The sequence below is a fragment of the Colius striatus genome, chromosome 2 (assembly GCF_028858725.1).
Source record: "Colius striatus isolate bColStr4 chromosome 2, bColStr4.1.hap1, whole genome shotgun sequence".
Classification (NCBI taxonomy): domain Eukaryota; kingdom Metazoa; phylum Chordata; class Aves; order Coliiformes; family Coliidae; genus Colius; species Colius striatus.
Window position 1 is genome coordinate 121,409,175 of NC_084760.1, and position 16,835 is coordinate 121,426,009.

A 16,835-nucleotide genomic window follows, 5' to 3' on the forward strand; every position below is an offset into this window, starting at 1 on the left:
CTCCAGGGCTGGGAGAGGATGAGACAAACCAAAGAGTTTAACAAAGTTACCTGCTTGCAATAAGAGAAGCAGGGAGAGGGGGATTTGCTGCTCCACGGGCCATCCCGAGGGCTAACCACGGTGACAGAGTCTTTTGGCAAAAACACCACGCTCAAAATTGGAAAGAAACCCCCACAAAGGCTCAAACACCCTTTTCCTTCGAGTGGTGATGCTCTGGCTGTTTGCTTTTCATTTTTACTTTGCTCTTGGCTACGTTCTGACAGCAGAGATGGATCCTGAGACAACAACAACAGAGAAAGGGTACAGCTGGGCTGATTTGCAAAGCCCAAGGGATAGATAGCCCAGTTGTTTCCAGTGTCCCACCTTGCTGCAGATCCTTTGGGACTGCTTTGCTGTGCTACCAGCTGTCAGGCAGACTGAGATGCTTGTTCAGTGCTATTAACACCCTGTCCCTTAAGCACAGGGAGAGGCTTCCCCAAGTCCCTCGCTGCTGTAAGCAAAAAGCAGTAAATCCCCAGGGACTTGTCAGACTGTCTTTTGCGTTTCTGTAAAGTCTGGCTGTGCCCCGGAGGGGTTGGCAGCCTGACCCTGCCTTCACTCCAGCACATCTTTCATGCGAGGATGAGCAGCGGTTGCTGCCATCGCTACAGGTCTGAGGTCCTCAGTGGCAGAGATGCCGCTTCTTCCTAGCAGTGTGGGTGCCCCCTGCAGCTCCCCAGCCACATGCCACCCTACTGCACACATCACCCCGAGCTGTGCCACCGTCTCTCGAGGACTCTGCCTCACCCCTGGAGAAGTGCAAAGTGATGGGAAGAGGCCAGGGCAGGCACACATACCCATCCCCGTAGCCCCTGATCCTAGCTGCCTTGAAGCTATCTGGTGTTCCTGCCTGGTCTGGTCTGCTCTGAGCCTCCCTCGGAAGGGATTGGCACGAGATGGGAGCACAGAAGCTCAAAAGCTCAAAGAGGCAGCAGGAGCGGTGGGGCTGGAAGGGCTGTGGCATCCCGAGCGGGGACGGCTTGCGGGGCAGCCGTCGGTGCCGCTGCCATCACCGTCTCCCGTCACCTCGGGAGCTGTGCGGGCTTTGGGATGGTGCTGACAGCAGTGAAGCTGGTGCTGTGCCAGGCCGGGCAGCTTTACAGCCGGAGTGAGGGGCGCAGCGGGGTCCGAATGGGCTCCCTTCCCTCCCGAAGTTCCCTCCAGCAACTCACCGCCCGTCCACTGCCTTTGCAGAAGCGGCAAACATCCCTTTTCCCGGCCCTGCTCACCCCTAAGCCAACGTCGCCAGCACTTCGGCGCCGGGAGAGCCGTCCTGGGAGCCCCCTGGCTCTCAGTTCCCCCTGCCCCCCCCCTCCCCGCTCCTCCCATCCCGCAGCGGCGCGGAGCATCCCCGCTCCCGGCGGGACCGGCCCCGGCGCCGCGGGGAGGAGCCGGCAGAAGGAGCGGGGAGGCGCGGGGCGGGGGGGAAGCGGGTGGGCGGCGAGGGGTCCGGCTGGACGGCTGTCCCCGGAGGGGCACGGCCGGGATTTACCCGCCCCCGCCGCAATCACTCCTCGCAGCGGCGGCGGCGGCCCGTCCCCGGAGGCGCTTCCTTCCTGCGGCGGGGCGGCGGGGAGGGCCGGAGCGCTTATAAATGGGGCGGGCGAACGGCGGCATGCCAGAGATTTGCCGAGCCGGCCGGCCCCTCCGCCGCCCGCCATGCAGCGGCTCCCGCTGCCGCTGCCGTTGCTGCTGGCCGGGCTGGGGCTAGGGCTGAGGCTGGGAGGCGAGCCGGAGCCGGTCGCCCCCTCGGGAGCGCAGTGCCTGGAGCACGATTGCTTCGGCATCTTCTGGGCGACGCGACCCTTCGCGGAGGCGAGCGCGGCTTGCGAGGAGGGCGGCGGGCACCTGATGACCGTCCGTTCCACCGTGGCGGAGGACGCGATCGCCCTCCTGCTGCAGAACCGCAGCGGGCAGCTGTGGCTGGGGCTGCGCCTTCCCCAGCCCTGCACCGAGCCCGCGCAGCTCCTTCGAGGTTTCCAGTGGGTGACGGGCGATCGCAGCACCGACTACTCCAACTGGGCGCCGTCGGGGCGGCGGTGCGGGGAGCACTGCGTGACCGTGTCGCGGGAGCTGAGCTGGGAAGAGCGGCGCTGCGAGGCGCCGGCCGACGGCTTCCTCTGCGAGTACAACTACGCGGGCAGCTGCCCCCGACTGCCTCCCTCCGAGGAGCTGCCCGTCACCTACATCACCCCTTTCGGAGCCCGCGGCGGGGACTTTCAGGTTCTGCCGCCCGGCAGCGCCGCCGTGGTGCCGGCGATGGGGCTGGAGCTGCGCTGCGAGGAGGAGGAGGAAAGCGGGGTATTGCGCTGGGGCCGCGGCACGCCGGGAGCCTGGCCCTGCCGCCTGGCCAACGGGGGTTGCGAGGGAACCTGCGGCGAGGAGGGCGGGCGGCCGCGCTGCTCCTGCCCCGACGGCAAGGTGCTGAGCCCCGACGGGCGCGCTTGCGGCTCGCCCTGCGCCGGCGCTCCCTGCCAGCACCACTGCGTGGTCGCCGACAGCTCCTTCCTCTGCATGTGCGAGTCGGGCTACCGCCTGGGCGCCGACGGCAGCAGCTGCGAGGACGACGACGACTGCGCCGTGGTGCCCAGGCTGTGCGAGCAGGAATGCGTCAACACCGAGGGCGGCTTCGAGTGCCGCTGCCACCGCGGCTACGAGATGGTGGAAGGGCGCTGCCGGCCCGTGTCCCGCTGCTACGAGACGCTCTGCGAGCAGCTTTGCGAGGACGTGCCCGACGGCTACCGCTGCGGCTGCATGCCTGGCTACGCCGTGCACCCGCTGGACCCCAGCCGCTGCCAGCTGCACTGCAACAGCAGCCAGTGCCCGGCGCTCTGCGACCCCAACGGCCTGTCCTGCGAGTGCCCCGACGGCTTCCTGCTGGATGAGGAGTCGGGCAGCCAGCCGCTCTGCCACGACATCGACGAGTGCAGCATGAACCACTGCGAGCACAACTGCACCAACCATCCCGGCGGATACCAGTGCCACTGCCACGCCGGCTACTTGCCCCTGGACAAGAACCACTGTGTGAAAATCGCCACTCCCTCCCCAGAGGAGGACGGGGAGGAAATGTACTCGGGAGATTCCGGGCCCGGGACCCAAACGCCCGTCCCCAGCCGGACGCCACCGAAGGCAGAGCAGCTCCACCCCGGCGCCGTGGTGGGCATCGCCGTGGGTGCCCTGTCTGCGGCGCTGGCCGTGCTGGCCCTGGGGTACCACCTGGCAAAGAAGCGCTGCAGGCCCCACACCACCATGGATTACAAGTGCAGCGGCCCCCATGAAAAGGAGATGGGGCTTCAGCCGGTCACCTCGGTGTGTGCTGCCTCCAGCCAGAAACTGTAGGGAGAGCGGGCAGGACGGCGAGGGGGAGGCGGATGGAACTGGGTAACGTTTAATCCCTCCCCCACCTCTCTCCAGCCTTTGCAGTTCTTGAACGATAAAGAGAATTTGGGACAAGCTGTGAGCATCCCCACCTCCAGAAACACTCCCTGGTTTCCAGCCGGCGCTCTGGGAGGCTCCGAGGGAAAACCCTTGGTGTTACAGAAGGGACGACCGGGACTGACTGTTTAAATCCTCCTGGACTGTGGGCTGAGAGCCCTCCTGCCACGGCTGGCCCAGGTGTTGCGGTCCATGGAAGCTCTTCAGGCCTCAAATCCCCCTTCCCTCGGGCAAGAAGCGCTCTGCCGGGCAGGAGATGCCTGTTTTTCCCGGGGTGGGATACTCCTGCCTTTAGCTGAGAGCAAAGATCTTCTGCTCAGCACTTTGCCTCGCTCCTCTGCCTCAGCAGCAGCAATCTCAGCTTTTATTCCCCCCTTGTCTGGTCTTTTGCCAATCACGAGGCAGCCGGGCACCTTTTGCCTTCAACCAGCAGCGTGGGGCTGCTAAAGCGTCACCGTGTGAGGGCTAAAATGCCCGATTTCTATTCCCTCTTTCTTTTGGGGGCTTCTTTTTGTGGGGTGCAGAGGTGAAAAGGGGACACCGAGAAGGCCCAGGGTCATTTTTCCCATGGCAGCAGAGGTTGTTTGCAGCACTGGGGAGCCTCACGGTCCCCACATAAGTTCTCCCACGATATTTTGCCATGGTTGAGTTAAATGGTTTGGGGATTTTTTTCCCCAGACTCAGGTAATCAGCCTCCCCTGTCCACAGGTTATTCTTTTTCCTTTAGTCTCATCCAGGGCTGAGTCTAATCCATGTTGAAGCTCACAGCAAAACTTCCCCGGTGCCCAGGATCCGGCGCTTGCTTCCCAGCCGCAGACAGAGGGAGGGGAAGCTGGGAAACTATGCTCTGTGTTTTTCCAGCTCTGTTGTTTGGTGTGGGGACAAGGGGCAGCTCTGCAAAGCTGTGCCATGCTGGGCAGAGCTGGGGAGATGTCTTGCTGGGGCTGGGTGGATGTCCTGCTGGGGCTAGGGGGATGTCCTGCTGGGGCTGGGGGGGATGTCTTGCTGGGGCTGGGGGGATGTCCTACTGGGGCTAGGGGGATGTCCTGCTGGGGCTGGGGGGTATGTCTTGCTGGGGCTGGGGGGATGTCCTGCTGGGGCTGGGGGGGATGTCCTGCTGGGGCTGGGGGGGATGTCCTGCTGGAGCTAGGGGCATGTCCTGCTCGGGTTAGGGGGATGTCCTGCTGGGGCTGGGGGGCAGCTGCTGACAGCTTTATGGCTGTGAAATATCAACCCACAGCAGTCAGCCCTCGGCTGTCCCACGGGAAGCTTCGCAAGCCCAGGGTCAGGACTCAGGAGGGCTGCAGAGGGGCTGCAGAGCTCAGAGGAGTTACATTCCCCCACAGCCCCCTCTTACCTGCTCTCACATGGCGTTTCCCACCTCGATAGGACAGAGCTACGTTGCAGCCTGCAAGAGATGAGTGTTGTACGCCCCAGAGCTTTCCTGGTGGAGATGGTTCAGCCCCTGTTTTATACACCCAGCACATTTGTAAATACTTATTTATTTATTGGAAATATACCCTGGGCGATGCACAGCCACGTGGTGATTCTGTGTGCAGACCAATAAAGCTTTTACAGTCTGGTTTATAGAAAGCTGCTCACGAAATCTTCTTTCTCCCCTTTTCCCTAAAACGAGTGGGTTTTCCCCGCTGTGCCCCAAGCCCATCTGGCATCCAGAGCCCTGGCAGCCACCAACCCAGCTGGAGCTAAACCCACCCCCCCGAGAGAGCTGTGGGCTCTTAGCGGAGCGGCGGCCTCAAAACATCGCCCTGACGGTTGTTTCACTGCTGTGATTAAAATAGAAGGAATGAGCCATAAATAATGGAGAGCAAGAATAACATTAAAAGGACAAAGTTAAAACTAACTAAGCTTGGGAATGGCTAATTAACGTGCCTGGCCCCAGCGCCGCTCCTCAGCTCAAGCTCCCACGGGTATTTGCGCTCAAGTATCCAGAGGTGACGGTTACCTGTGGCCGCTTCTCCTGCCTGGCGCTGGGGGAAGACACAGCTTTGGTCCCACACGTGCTAAAAACCCCTTTGCCCAGCAATTTGGGGAGGTGGGGGCAGTTAATTGGTGGGACCCGGTGTCTTCTCCTTCCCCCGGTAGCCAAAGGGAGGTTTGGGACTCCCTGGCACCTGCTCTGTTTGTGCCGTCTCGAGCTCTGATTTTGGTTGCTCTCAAACCCTCTTTGTTTTTTTTTGACATGAGAGGAACCCAAAGGGGTCGAATTGCTCTCAGCACCCCGCGGGGCTGCTGTGGAAGTCCGCTGCGGTGCCTCCTCACTGCTATAGGCATAGGGGGCCCGTGGCCTTTAGGACTTTTCCCCGTCCTTCAGAGCACGTTTTGGGTAGGAACGGGGCGAGTGTGTGTTTCCTGATGCCAGAGGGGCACGTGCCCCATGGCCACTCACTGTTCTCCACCGCACCTGGAAGCTGCTCACCGCCCCTGAGCTGCGCTGAGGCTCCTCGGCGCCGAAGGGAACGGCAATAATTAGTCGGTCCATGTAATGAACTGTGTCACGGGCCACTCTTATGGCTTTTTATTTTGTGGAACTGCAGAGCACGGGTGAGGCTCCGGGCTCGTCCCCTCCGCGGCCGCGGCGCCCTGTGCCCACCCTAGAACGTAGTGGTCTTTGTGAGGAGGGGTCCGGGCTTGCAGCAGGGCTCGGGGTGCACGGGTTCCTGCTGGCAGGGCAGGGGCGGGCACATGCAGCCCTTGCCCTTGTCGTCCCCGCGCGGGGCGGCGCAGTAGTCGAGGGGCTCTTCCTCCTCCTCCTCCTCCTCGTCGCCGCGGGCGGCGCCGTGGCCGGCGTGGCAGCAGCAGAGGCTGGCGTCGAGGCAGCGGCGCAGCACGCCGTGGAAGGAGTGGCGGAAGTTCTCGGAGAGGAAGCCGTAGAGGATGGGGTTGGCGCAGCTGTTGGAGTAGCTGAGGATGAGGGAGGCGTTGTTGACCGTGGCGTCCAGGCGGCCGGGCAGCAGGAGGTTGACCAGCTGCACCACGTAGAAGGGCATCCAGCACACCACGAACATGGCCACCACCATCAGCACCAGGCGCGTCAGCTTGCCCTCGGAGCGCCGGCGCTGCTGCCAGCCCACCCGCTGCGCCACCGCCCGCATCTTGCCCACGATCAGCAGGTAGCACAGCCCCATGGCCAGCACCGGCAGCAAGAAGCCCAACAGGGTGGTGTAGACCACGAAAGCCGCCGACCAGGCCGGGCTGGGCCACAGGAGGTTGCAGGCCACGGCTTGGCCGTCGCGGGTGGCCGCCGTGCCGGCGAAGATGGGGATGGGCGAAGCCACCAGCAAGGAGAGGAGCCACACGCCCCCGTTGACCATCTTGGCCACCCGGGGCCGGCGGTAGGTGGCCGCCCGCAGCGGGTGCACCACGGCGATGTAGCGGTCCAGGCTGAGCACGGTCAGGCAGAAGACGCTGGTGAACATGTTGAGGCCGTCGACTCCCAGCACGGTGCGGCACAGGGCCCGGCCGAAGGGCCAGTGGTGCAGAGCGGCCGACGTGGCCACGAAGGGGATGCTGAGCATGAAGAGCTCGTCGGCGATGGCCAGGTTGAGCAGGTAGATGTTGGTGGCCGTCTTCATCTTGGCGTAGCGCAGGATGACGAAGATGACCAGGGAGTTGCCCAGCAGCCCCAGCAGGCACACCAGGGCGTAGATGCACTGGATGACCACCATGCCCGCGATCTCGCCCGCCTTGCCGCCCCACTCCGCCTGCCCCTGCTGCCGGCCGGCCTCCCCCGCCGCGCTGCTGTTGGGGGGCAGCTCGGAGGCGGCCCAGCTGGATACGGTCCAGAGGGGTGCACCGGCAGCCTGGGCCCCCGCCGGGACCTGCTCGGCGTCAGCGCTCATGCTGGGAGAGGGTCCATGGATGGGGCACAGCCGGGAACGGGGGCTGGCCTGCAGGCAGGGCACAGGCAGAGAGAGAATGAGGGGAGAGCTGCGGTGCAGGGCAGAGGCAAAGCACTCACTCTCCCCTGCCCTCCTCCCCCTTGGATCGTGGCCACATGCATCAAGCAGCTCTGGTTCTGCATCCCCTGCTCCCTCCTTCCCCCTCCCGCCCTGCCTGGGCACCTGAACATCACTCCTCAGGGCGGCAGCAACCCAGAGGTCTGGAGTCCCAAGGGCTGAGCATTAACCGTGTGTGAGGGCCCAGCAGCAAACCCCTGGCACGGCCTGAGCATCAACACCAACAGCTCCATCCCTTAACGGCCCTGGGCAAACCTCAGCGGTTCCATTTACCCTCTCAGGGAAAGCAAAGAGAAGGAGAAACCGAGCTGGAGATATTTTACCTCTCAGTTGAAGGAGACTGAAGGAGACTCCGGGCTCCCTCCGGAGGGGGGGCAGAGGCCGGCGCCGGGGGCTGCTCCGGTGGGATCTGCGGGCCGTGGGCAACGCCAGGTCCTGCCTGACCTGAATCAGATGAGCTGCAGGATCCGGACCTTTGAAAGTGAAAGACAGAGCGCGCTCGCCGGGCGGCAACACAGGCTATTGTCCCTGGCCCCCATCACCTCTGCCACGGAAACCAGCTGTCCCGCTGAAGGCGAAAACAACCACAGAGAATAATCCAAGCGTGAGGCTCTCCGCTTGCCAACCGAGAGCAAAGCCGCAGGCCAGCCCTTCCCCTTTCAGCTCAGGTGTGAGCTCCCCCGCTGCCGGCGGCCGAGGGCCCGGAGCATCCCGGAGAGGCTCTGCCGGCGCTGCGGGCACTGCGGCGGGCGGGATGCTGCAGCCCGGGCGGCGCGGCGCGGCGGGAGGCTCCGGGGCCCCCCGCGCTCCCCCTGCGCATCCCCGGGGCCCTGCGGGGTGTCCCCGCCCGGCCGAGGCAGGAGATGGAGGCAGGTTGCCCTGGCGACTGCCGGCAGCAGCCCGCCCCCCGCGCTCGCTCCCGCAGCCCTCCCGCGCGTCCCCGCTTCCCCCCCTGCCCAAGCCCTTCCCTGCCGGCCGCCTCCGCACCAAGGGGGCCAGGACAGGAGCAATCCCACCCCTGGGGTCGGGGAGGCGGTGGGGTGAGGACCAGCACTGCAAAATCTCACCCCAAATGCTCCAGTCTCCACTGAAGCTGCAAGGAGCAAGAGGCAGAGATGGCATCTGGCCCGTTTTGGGGGGATTTTTTTTGTGGTTTGGTTTTGTTTCGGCAACCACTGTGTTTGGGTTTGTGGGGTTTTGGTTGAGGAGAGGGATCAAAGACATCTCCCTGCCAAGAAATCCCCCAGCAGCAGCTCAGCTCTGGGACAGGGAAGGACCCCTTGTCATCATCCATGAGGCTGGGGACCTGCTGATGGTGCAACCCCAATCCTCCCCCCAAACACACACACTCCAGCCTGGGACGGAGCAAAGCACCTTTCCCTCAGTTGCTCGTGGCTCTCATTGCTGAGTCCCAGCGTTGGGTGGGAGCCTGTGGGTCAGGGAGAGGTTTAGGGAAGTCAGGGTGGAGCTGTGAGCTGGCAGCACGCTGCCTGGCTGAGCTCATTCCTGCGAGGAAGAGGTCCTGACAACCCAGATCAACACGGAGATGACTGCATTACTGACAGCAGGCTTGGCCTGCATGGGAAAGCAGGTGCATTTTTTCCTCTTGGTGCTTAAATATACGACCAGAGTAAATTGTGCAGCTGGCAGAGATGCTTTGGCTGTGACATCCCGGCTTAAATAGCATGGATGTGCACAAGTGCTGGTACCCAGAGCCGCAGGGACCGTGGGAGCACAGCACCCCCTCTCCACACCCCACATCTCCCTGGGGTGCTTTATGTGGTGGGGGAAGAAAAAAACTATGACAGTGCAGTCCCTCTGTGATGACACAAAAGTTCCCCAACATGAGTGGCTGTGGGGGCCCAGGAGGGGCAGCGGTGCTCCAGGGGTTCCTGTTGCAGCCAGCCACAGGAAAAGGTCTAATCAAACAATGAAAGCGCCTGGAGATTACATCGAGCCCCTCCTCCACCTCCCAGGAGCAGCAGGAAGCTTTTAAATGCTCTTTTACTGTAAAGGAGGAAACTCCCTCGCAGCGAGCAGGACTTGTGCCCACATTGTACTGCTGGCACTAGTCCTTTGGGTGGGAGAAGCAGGGGTGGATGGCGACTGCCCCGGCCGCAGGGGAAGCTTTTGTGGTGGCTGATGCCACGGAGCCCTCCTTGGAGGGGGATGAGGGTGCCCTGACACTAGTCAGCGCCCTGGGAATTACACTGCAGCAGCCTGGGAGCAGCTGTCCTATGTGGGGTGATTTCCTGAGGGGATCCAGCCCCCAGGGCTTGCCAAAGCTGAGCTTTTCTAAGCCAAGGTGCTCGCTGTGACTGGAAGGACGACCAGCAGTAACGGCTTTAAAGCCCCTCTGTGCCAAGCTCACCAGCCTTTGCCCTCCCTCCCTCTCTCCAAACCCCACATAGCCGAGAGATTGGAGATGAGAGACTCCTCACCAAGTTCTTTTAACCGAACCTCCTCAGAAGCAAACCCACTGTGCTCCATGGGAGCTCTCCTCCATGGGAGCTCTCCAGATGGTTCCCTTCCAAATCAACCCCCAGCCATTCCCTGCTCCATCCCGAGACAGCACCCAGTGGTATTCCAATAGGTTAAAAACCCCCTTCACCTCCACACCCACAGCCTGCAAGAACCAAAGCCAGCTTTTACTGGGTGAGATCTGAAGCCTTCACCCTTATCAAGTGATTGCAAACACAGGCCAAGCTGGGGCATGGGGTCTGGTTCTGTGGGTGCCAAGTGGCCACCCAGCCGAGTGTCGGCAGCCTCCTGCTGGCTGTGTGGAGCGTGCCCTTTGCCAGGCCTGCCCCACACCTTTCCCCCCAACAGCAACCTGCAATCGCTGCCAGCCTGCTGGGATTTGTAAAGCTGAGCCTCCCCCCCTGCCCTGCCAGCCCTTCCAGCAAAAGTCAGCTGCTGCTGCTGCCTTTTCATTTTCTGGCTGCAAGAGAGGGGGAAAAAAAAAGAATCCACCTTGAAACGTGGCCAAAAGAGTTAAAAACAGCCAATGAAAATGTCTTGTTCCTCTCTGATCAAATTGGAAACCCAATGAAACATAGTGCTGGGCAGAACAGGCTGTGGGTTTGTGAGGTGGTTTGCTGGGTTTCTTTTTTTCCCTTTAGGCTGTTTCTTATTTTTAAACCTTTTCCTAAAAAAAGAAATGCAGTTTCAAACCAGAACAGGTGAAACGTTCCAGCCTGGAAATGCCTGAGAAATAGACTTTAGAATGGCACTCAGCTCCTACCCCGTGGTGCAAAGGGGGGCTCCAGCCCGTGCCAAGCTCCGTGGCGTGGCTGGGGAAGCTCTCAGCAGCGATGCTGCTCTGGAGGAGCTGCATATAGATGTACCCAGTGGGAACATATGGGCCATAACACGAGAGCGTGGCGAATCAGCCCCATTTCCATAGCTCAGCGCTGATGCAAACGCTGGTGGTGAGGAGGAACAGATCCCTTCCCTCCTTAATGCTCCCCAAGGCTCATTAGCCCATTTTTACCCACTTACATCTGGTTTCTAATCTGATTAGAAGGAAAGACACGCTGAGGGCTTTGCAGGGCCAAACGTTCCCGGGGGACTGCTCCTCACTGCCAGGCTGGACCCTGGGGGTCGAGATCAGGGAGGGGATTGCTTTGCCACTCCAAACTGCACCCACTTTGTCAGCACCCAGGAGCCTCTTTCTCAGCTAAAAATAGGCTAATCCCTGCAGCAGGAGCTGAACTCGTACAAACTGACGCTGCCAGAAGCGCATTTTCCCCGTTCTTAGCCTTTCAAGCTTGGATATAAACCCTGAACATCTTCTCTTTACAGGCTTTTGATATATCCCTCTCTGCTTTTAGTCACGGAGAAGCCAAAGCCCTTTGCATACCAAAACCTCTGCTGGAACACTGTGCAGCGGGGAAGGAGGAGGGGGGAAGCAGCCCCCACTGCCTGACCCTGCTTCTCCAACTTTTGCTCATGGGTGTACGAACTGAACAATTGCAGGCTCTGAAGAGGAGTGCTCAGCAGAGCCAATGCCACCCCAGCATCCCAGCACTGACTGGAGAGGGTGCAGTTGTCTGACTTCGGTTCATGCACCTTTCTGATCAGAGAGGGAAAAAACAGGCTGGATTTCAGCTGAACTCCAGTTGATTTCACAACTTCGTTCTGAAGCACAAAATAATCCCAGAATGAGCTAATACCGTTGCCACTGGAGCAGAACAGGCAAGCACAGGAGAAGGAGAGGCCTGAAATGCCTTAAACCCTGTGGTTGGGCTGTGCTGCTTCCAGCTTTGTGCAGGAGCAGCCATCACACTGCACATCCCACCCTTCCCTGGGGCAAACCTGGGCCTTCTTCCCTCCCTGAAAGCTAAATGAGTTGATAGAAAAGGAGTTGAAACCAGTGACGCTCACACGGAGAATCACAGCATGGGGGAAGGTTCTGGGCTTCTGGCTGCACCATGGCACAGAGTCACACAGGGCTCCTCCTCAAAGTCCCCTGCCTTGTACAGAGGAGCTGTGAGATGCTTCCCAGCTGTGTTGTGAGAACCAGCAGCTCAAGGCAAAGAGCAGCACCAGAAAACCCCCAAGTGTTCCCCTAACTTCAAAGCACCCGTAGTAGCAGCATCACCCGCTGCCCTTTGAAGCCAGGGGAGAGGCGACATCCCCACCCAGGCCTTTGACAACTGCCCTTTAAAGTGGTGTCATTGTTGGGGTTGGTTAGTTTCTGCCTCTTTCCCAGAAAGCTCTCTCTTGCAGTTAGCTAAATGAAAGCAAATGCTAACAAGGGGAAGAGAGAGGCACTTCAAAACTCAACCTGATGCTGTCCTTGGCTGGGGTCACCCTGACACCCAGCTCTGGCTGCTCTGTGGCACAGAGAGCCTCTGGGTGCCAGAGAGCAAGGACAGGAGGATGCTCCTGGTGTCAGGATGGATTCACATCTCTCCCACCACATCCATGCATGGTAAGGGGTTTAAATGGAAGAGGGAACAAAGTCATCCCATGACGTGGTGGCTGCTGCCTGTCTTTGAGGGTTTTTTCTGCACACTTTCCTCTAACAAAGTGAAAGCAATGAAAACAAAACCCACCAGAAACCTGCCCCACACTCTGCCCCAAAGGTTCTCACAACTCCCTTTCTCACCCTCCAAACCTGCTCAAACATTCAGCCCAGCCAGGGGACGTTACACAGCAAGGGAGGGGTGTTCTGCTCTCCTGCAGCACACGGCCCTTCCTACAAACCACCTTGGGAAGCGAAAAGAAAACCCCCCCAGGTTTCACACAGATGACAATGGGGTTGGTGGAGACTCATGCAGGGCTGGGGATTTCCTGGCAGAGCACACATATCCTTTGCTACAGAAAGCAGACATCAGCAGGGACACCACACCTTTAGGGGGGCTGGAATCCAGCAGGAACAGCCCCTGCCCACGGGGTCCAGCTCTCTCCTGCCTTCTTCCTAAAGCAAAACCTCCTGCTCCGTGATGTTGCCTCAGCCTTCACTGGGTTATTTACTGAACACATCCAGCTACCTTTCTCCCTGTGTGACACCTCTCGGCAGGGGGCTGCCAGACCCGGGTCCCACACGCTGCTTCCAAGGGATGCTGCACAGAGTAATGCATCTGACTCAACCAAGGGAGGAAGCCTGAGGAGGCTCCTCAAAATCCTGCTTCATTTCCCAGGTGCAGGGAATCAAACTGGTTGTGACACCTCACTTGAGTCTCTCCAGAGACTCTCAGCCTTAACACGGGATGGTTTCCCTGCTTTGCATCGCTCCCAAGGTGCCTCCAGCACTCGGGTCCGTGGAGCAGGAAAAGGAGAGGGCAGGGTGTGCCGCAATCGCTTTCTGCACGTGTTTGTTTCACAGAAGCCTGAGAGATTGGCAGCGGGTTAGGTAGGGCTGTCCCCCTCCCGGGAGGATGTCCCCCCCACCCTTCCCCTCGGGCGCCGCGCTGAGCCGCCGGATGGGATGGGATGGGATGGGATGGGACGGGACGGGACGGGACGGGATGGGATGGGATGGGATGGGATGGGATGGGATGGGATGGGATGGGATGGGATAGGATGGGATGCTCCTCCCGCTGCCAGAACCCGGCCCCTTCCCACCCCAACCCTGCGGGGACCCGCGGCCCCCGACCTGCCGCAGCATCCCGCAACTCGGCAGCTTAAGGAAGGTTTTGGCTTTCTGGATGGAGGCGGGTCTTTAGCCGCCGGGGCTGCAGCCTGGCAGGGGAGAGGCAAGAAGGAGCAGGGGCGGGCAGAGCTTCAGGGGCAGCCTGCCCTAAAGTGGGGCCTCTGCAATGGCCACTGAAAGCAGCTTTGCCTCTGGATGCCCTGAGGTTGGTGAGGGAAGCACCCCAGTGTCGCTGTGGCCATGAGCGCTGTGCTGGTCTGCAGAGGGTGACAGGGAGCCTGGCTGGTCTGCAGAGGATGTCGTTGGACCCAGGAGAGGGGCAACCTCCATCAGCTTTTTAGGAAAAGGAAAAAAAGGAAAAGAAACTCCGATTTTCCTGATATTGTTTTGCACCTCTAAAGGAAATTCCAGGACCAGGAACCTTCAGGGAAACAATGAGCGGGGGGTTAGGGGCAAAGGTGGTCTGTCCCAGGTTGATGTGGCTGCTCCTGCAGCTAGGGCAGGTCCCTAAACCCCACTCTGCCACAGCTGGAGAAGGGATGGACACCACAGCACTGCCAGCACCCCACTGCCTGCAGGGCTTGCTTTGCACTTCCTTGCTCCTACAGAAACTCCCTCCCCTAGTTCCAGAGCAGGCAATAACACCTTGGGATGCTCCCTGGTGTTTTGTGCACACAAGAAGCCTCTTGTGTTTTCTTTTCTTCCAGAGAGGCCCAATACTACAGCCTGGCTGCAAGGGTCCCTGCTGGAAGGGTTGGATCTGGATGGAGCCCATCCAGATCACCCCAGTTTTTACTGAGGTGTGACTTTCAGGGCAAAACTATTGTTTTCCCTCTGTTCCTTCCCTGAAACAACAAAGGCAGGTTTTCTTTTCAATGCTTGAAGTTTGTGGGGGAGCAGAGCTCTCCCCTCTCTCAGCATCAGCCACACTCTTCATCCCTGTGATGGGGCTGTGCTTGCTTAGTGATGCTTCAGCCCAGACAACGGATGGGATGGCTGGAGAAAAGCGACAGGGTGCTGAGCCTGAGTCACCTGAGTGGGATGGAGCTCCTGTGGGAACCCACTAGGGAGGGCACCTCACCACTCCAACGAGTGATTCAGCATCGTGGAGGTGTCTGCTGGGACACAGACATCTTCTCCAGTGCCAGAGTGTGGTTATTAATGGCAGTGGGTCCATGAGTGCTGAGGTCCACAGGTTGGATGCAGACGTGCCTCACGATTCCCCATCCTTAAATCCATGTTGGAAGGACATTTCTGCCTTCCCCTGCTCTTCCCCCTGCCTCTCCCTTCCCTCCACTGAGATGGGGGTGTTGGATTCCCAGCTTAGCAAAACAGCCTTTGGTGTCAAATGCTTCATTTCAGGTTTTTGTGAGGAGCCAGTTCCTTTACAAATCACCAGCTGGAAGTTATTAGGCCCCTAAAACAAAATAAATTACCAGAAAATTGTGCCTCCCTGCAGTTGGTCTGCTATTAATTTTGTGCTGAGTGCTGGAGCCAGCTCAGCACCAGCCTGCTGCCTTCCCTCTTCCCCTCTGGCACCCTCCTGCACGAAGGAAAGGGCAGTGGAATATTGTGATGGCAGCGTAAGCACCAACAGCCTCATGGCAGGGAGCTTTTCTTCCTGCTGGCAACAGAGATGCAGTGTTTTAGGTTAGAAATGGACCACAGGGTCCCTCCCTCCCTCCTTCAGCCCTTTTTTTCAGCAAAAGGCAAGCTTTGGCAGGCTGGGATGAATGCTTCCAGTGATGGAGCATCTCTCTGGGGCTCACCCTGGCCTGAAGATTTCTCCCATGCAATGCCCATGTGGGTTTGGTGGTACCAGAAGCATCTTGGTGCCGCTTTGAGGCTCTGCTTTAAGGAGATGCTCTGCATATGGTGCTCCCCGTGATGTCTGGCTGCAGAGTGGTGCCAAAACGCGGAGCAGAGCACAGCGGGAGCTGCACCCTCTGTCCCCTGCTGCAGCACTGCTCCATGGGCATCTGCAGCTGGGGGTTAGGTCATCCTTCCCTGACAGAGCTGAGGGACCACTTGGCCTGCTCCTGAATGGGTCAGGGATGAGTTGGTCTGGGCAGCCCTGAGGATGTTTTTCTAACATTGGGAAAATAACTAAAACAGGTGGGGAAATGGTCTCAGAAGAAGTGCTCTGGTACCAGCCAGGCATCTCAGCAGGTTCCCCAGCCCAGGCAGCCTCTGCTCTTCCCACAAGCAGCATTTCTCAGCACATGGAGCTTTTGCCCAAGGGCAGGAGCCAGGAGCTGCTCCCCTCCCTCCAATTGGGCACCAACACGGCAGCAAATAAAATGTGAGGCTCTGCCTGCCATGGCTGCAAAGAAAACCAGGCAGTGCCAGGCTAACAGTGTGCCCTCTTAAAAGCCTCAAAGCCCAGGTCATTAAGCCCTCTCCTTAGCACTCAAGTACCACCAAGATCCGAATCTCTCTTCTAATAGTTTACCCTTGGCCAACACACATGTTTTCAAGTGAGTAAACTGTTTGCAAGAAGCACTTCCTAGAGCTGGCCCCGGTGTGCCCAAGTCCTCGCCCTTCCCGTCATTTTCCTCAGCAGTGGATCCAATTTCTTTCTTTTCATGCTGAGTTTGCTCAATTGCAAAGAAATAAACAAGCCCTGGTGATTTGTATGACCTCATCCCCAAACACTAATTCGGACAGAGCGCTCCAGTTCATTTCAACATCCCCCCCAAGCTCAGCAGAACGAGGTGAACTTGTCTCTGCCCTTGTCTCTGCCTGACCGTCTCCATCCGAGCTGGAGGGACCGCGGATAATCCCACCCCTCCTTTCACCCTCCCAGCCCTCCACGCCACGGAGGGCTCTCCAGGGAGGCTCTGCAAGGGCTGCAAACCATTTTCTCCCTCCTAGAACAAGCTACAGGCTATCCCTACGGCCACGTTTAGGGGAGGAAGGTGTGAACCCAAGGGTAGTGCAAAAGCAGCACGAGTCGTTTTGGGTCAAAAACAACAGAAAGGAAAGAAAGAACCAAAACCCAACCCTGCTTGTAGGTCAGATTTCTGACAGCATTTACGCCTTCCCAGCCAAGCTGGAAAGAAAACGACCCCGGGGTTCAATGACAAAAATGCTTGATTTGCTAAACAGGGCAAAGCACCTTCCTCTGGCTGCAGGGAACGGGGCCAGGGGGGAGCTGGAGCAGCCCCAGGGCAGCCCTCCCTCCCTCCCTCCCTCCCTCCCGAATAGTTCGAGTTATCAAAAAGCCTGAAGAATTTCAGCTGAATCAGAGCAGTTCCTGGCAGCCAGCGAGATGTGTCTCA

At 59.5% G+C, this 16,835-nt stretch overlaps 2 protein-coding genes across 2 annotated transcripts; one reads left to right on the forward strand and one right to left on the reverse strand.

The window, feature by feature from the left end:
- The first annotated feature begins 1,644 nt into the window (after window positions 1-1,644).
- Window positions 1,645-3,583, forward strand: THBD (thrombomodulin). Its single transcript, XM_061989388.1, has one exon. The coding sequence runs from the start codon at window positions 1,699-1,701 to the stop codon at window positions 3,376-3,378; it is 1,680 nt and encodes a 559-aa protein (XP_061845372.1). The 5' UTR covers window positions 1,645-1,698; the 3' UTR covers window positions 3,379-3,583.
- A 2,045-nt stretch (window positions 3,584-5,628) lies between these two features.
- Window positions 5,629-7,337, reverse strand: SSTR4 (somatostatin receptor 4). Its single transcript, XM_061990538.1, has one exon. The coding sequence runs from the start codon at window positions 7,335-7,337 to the stop codon at window positions 6,090-6,092; it is 1,248 nt and encodes a 415-aa protein (XP_061846522.1). The 3' UTR covers window positions 5,629-6,089.
- Window positions 7,338-16,835: the final 9,498 nt, after the last annotated feature.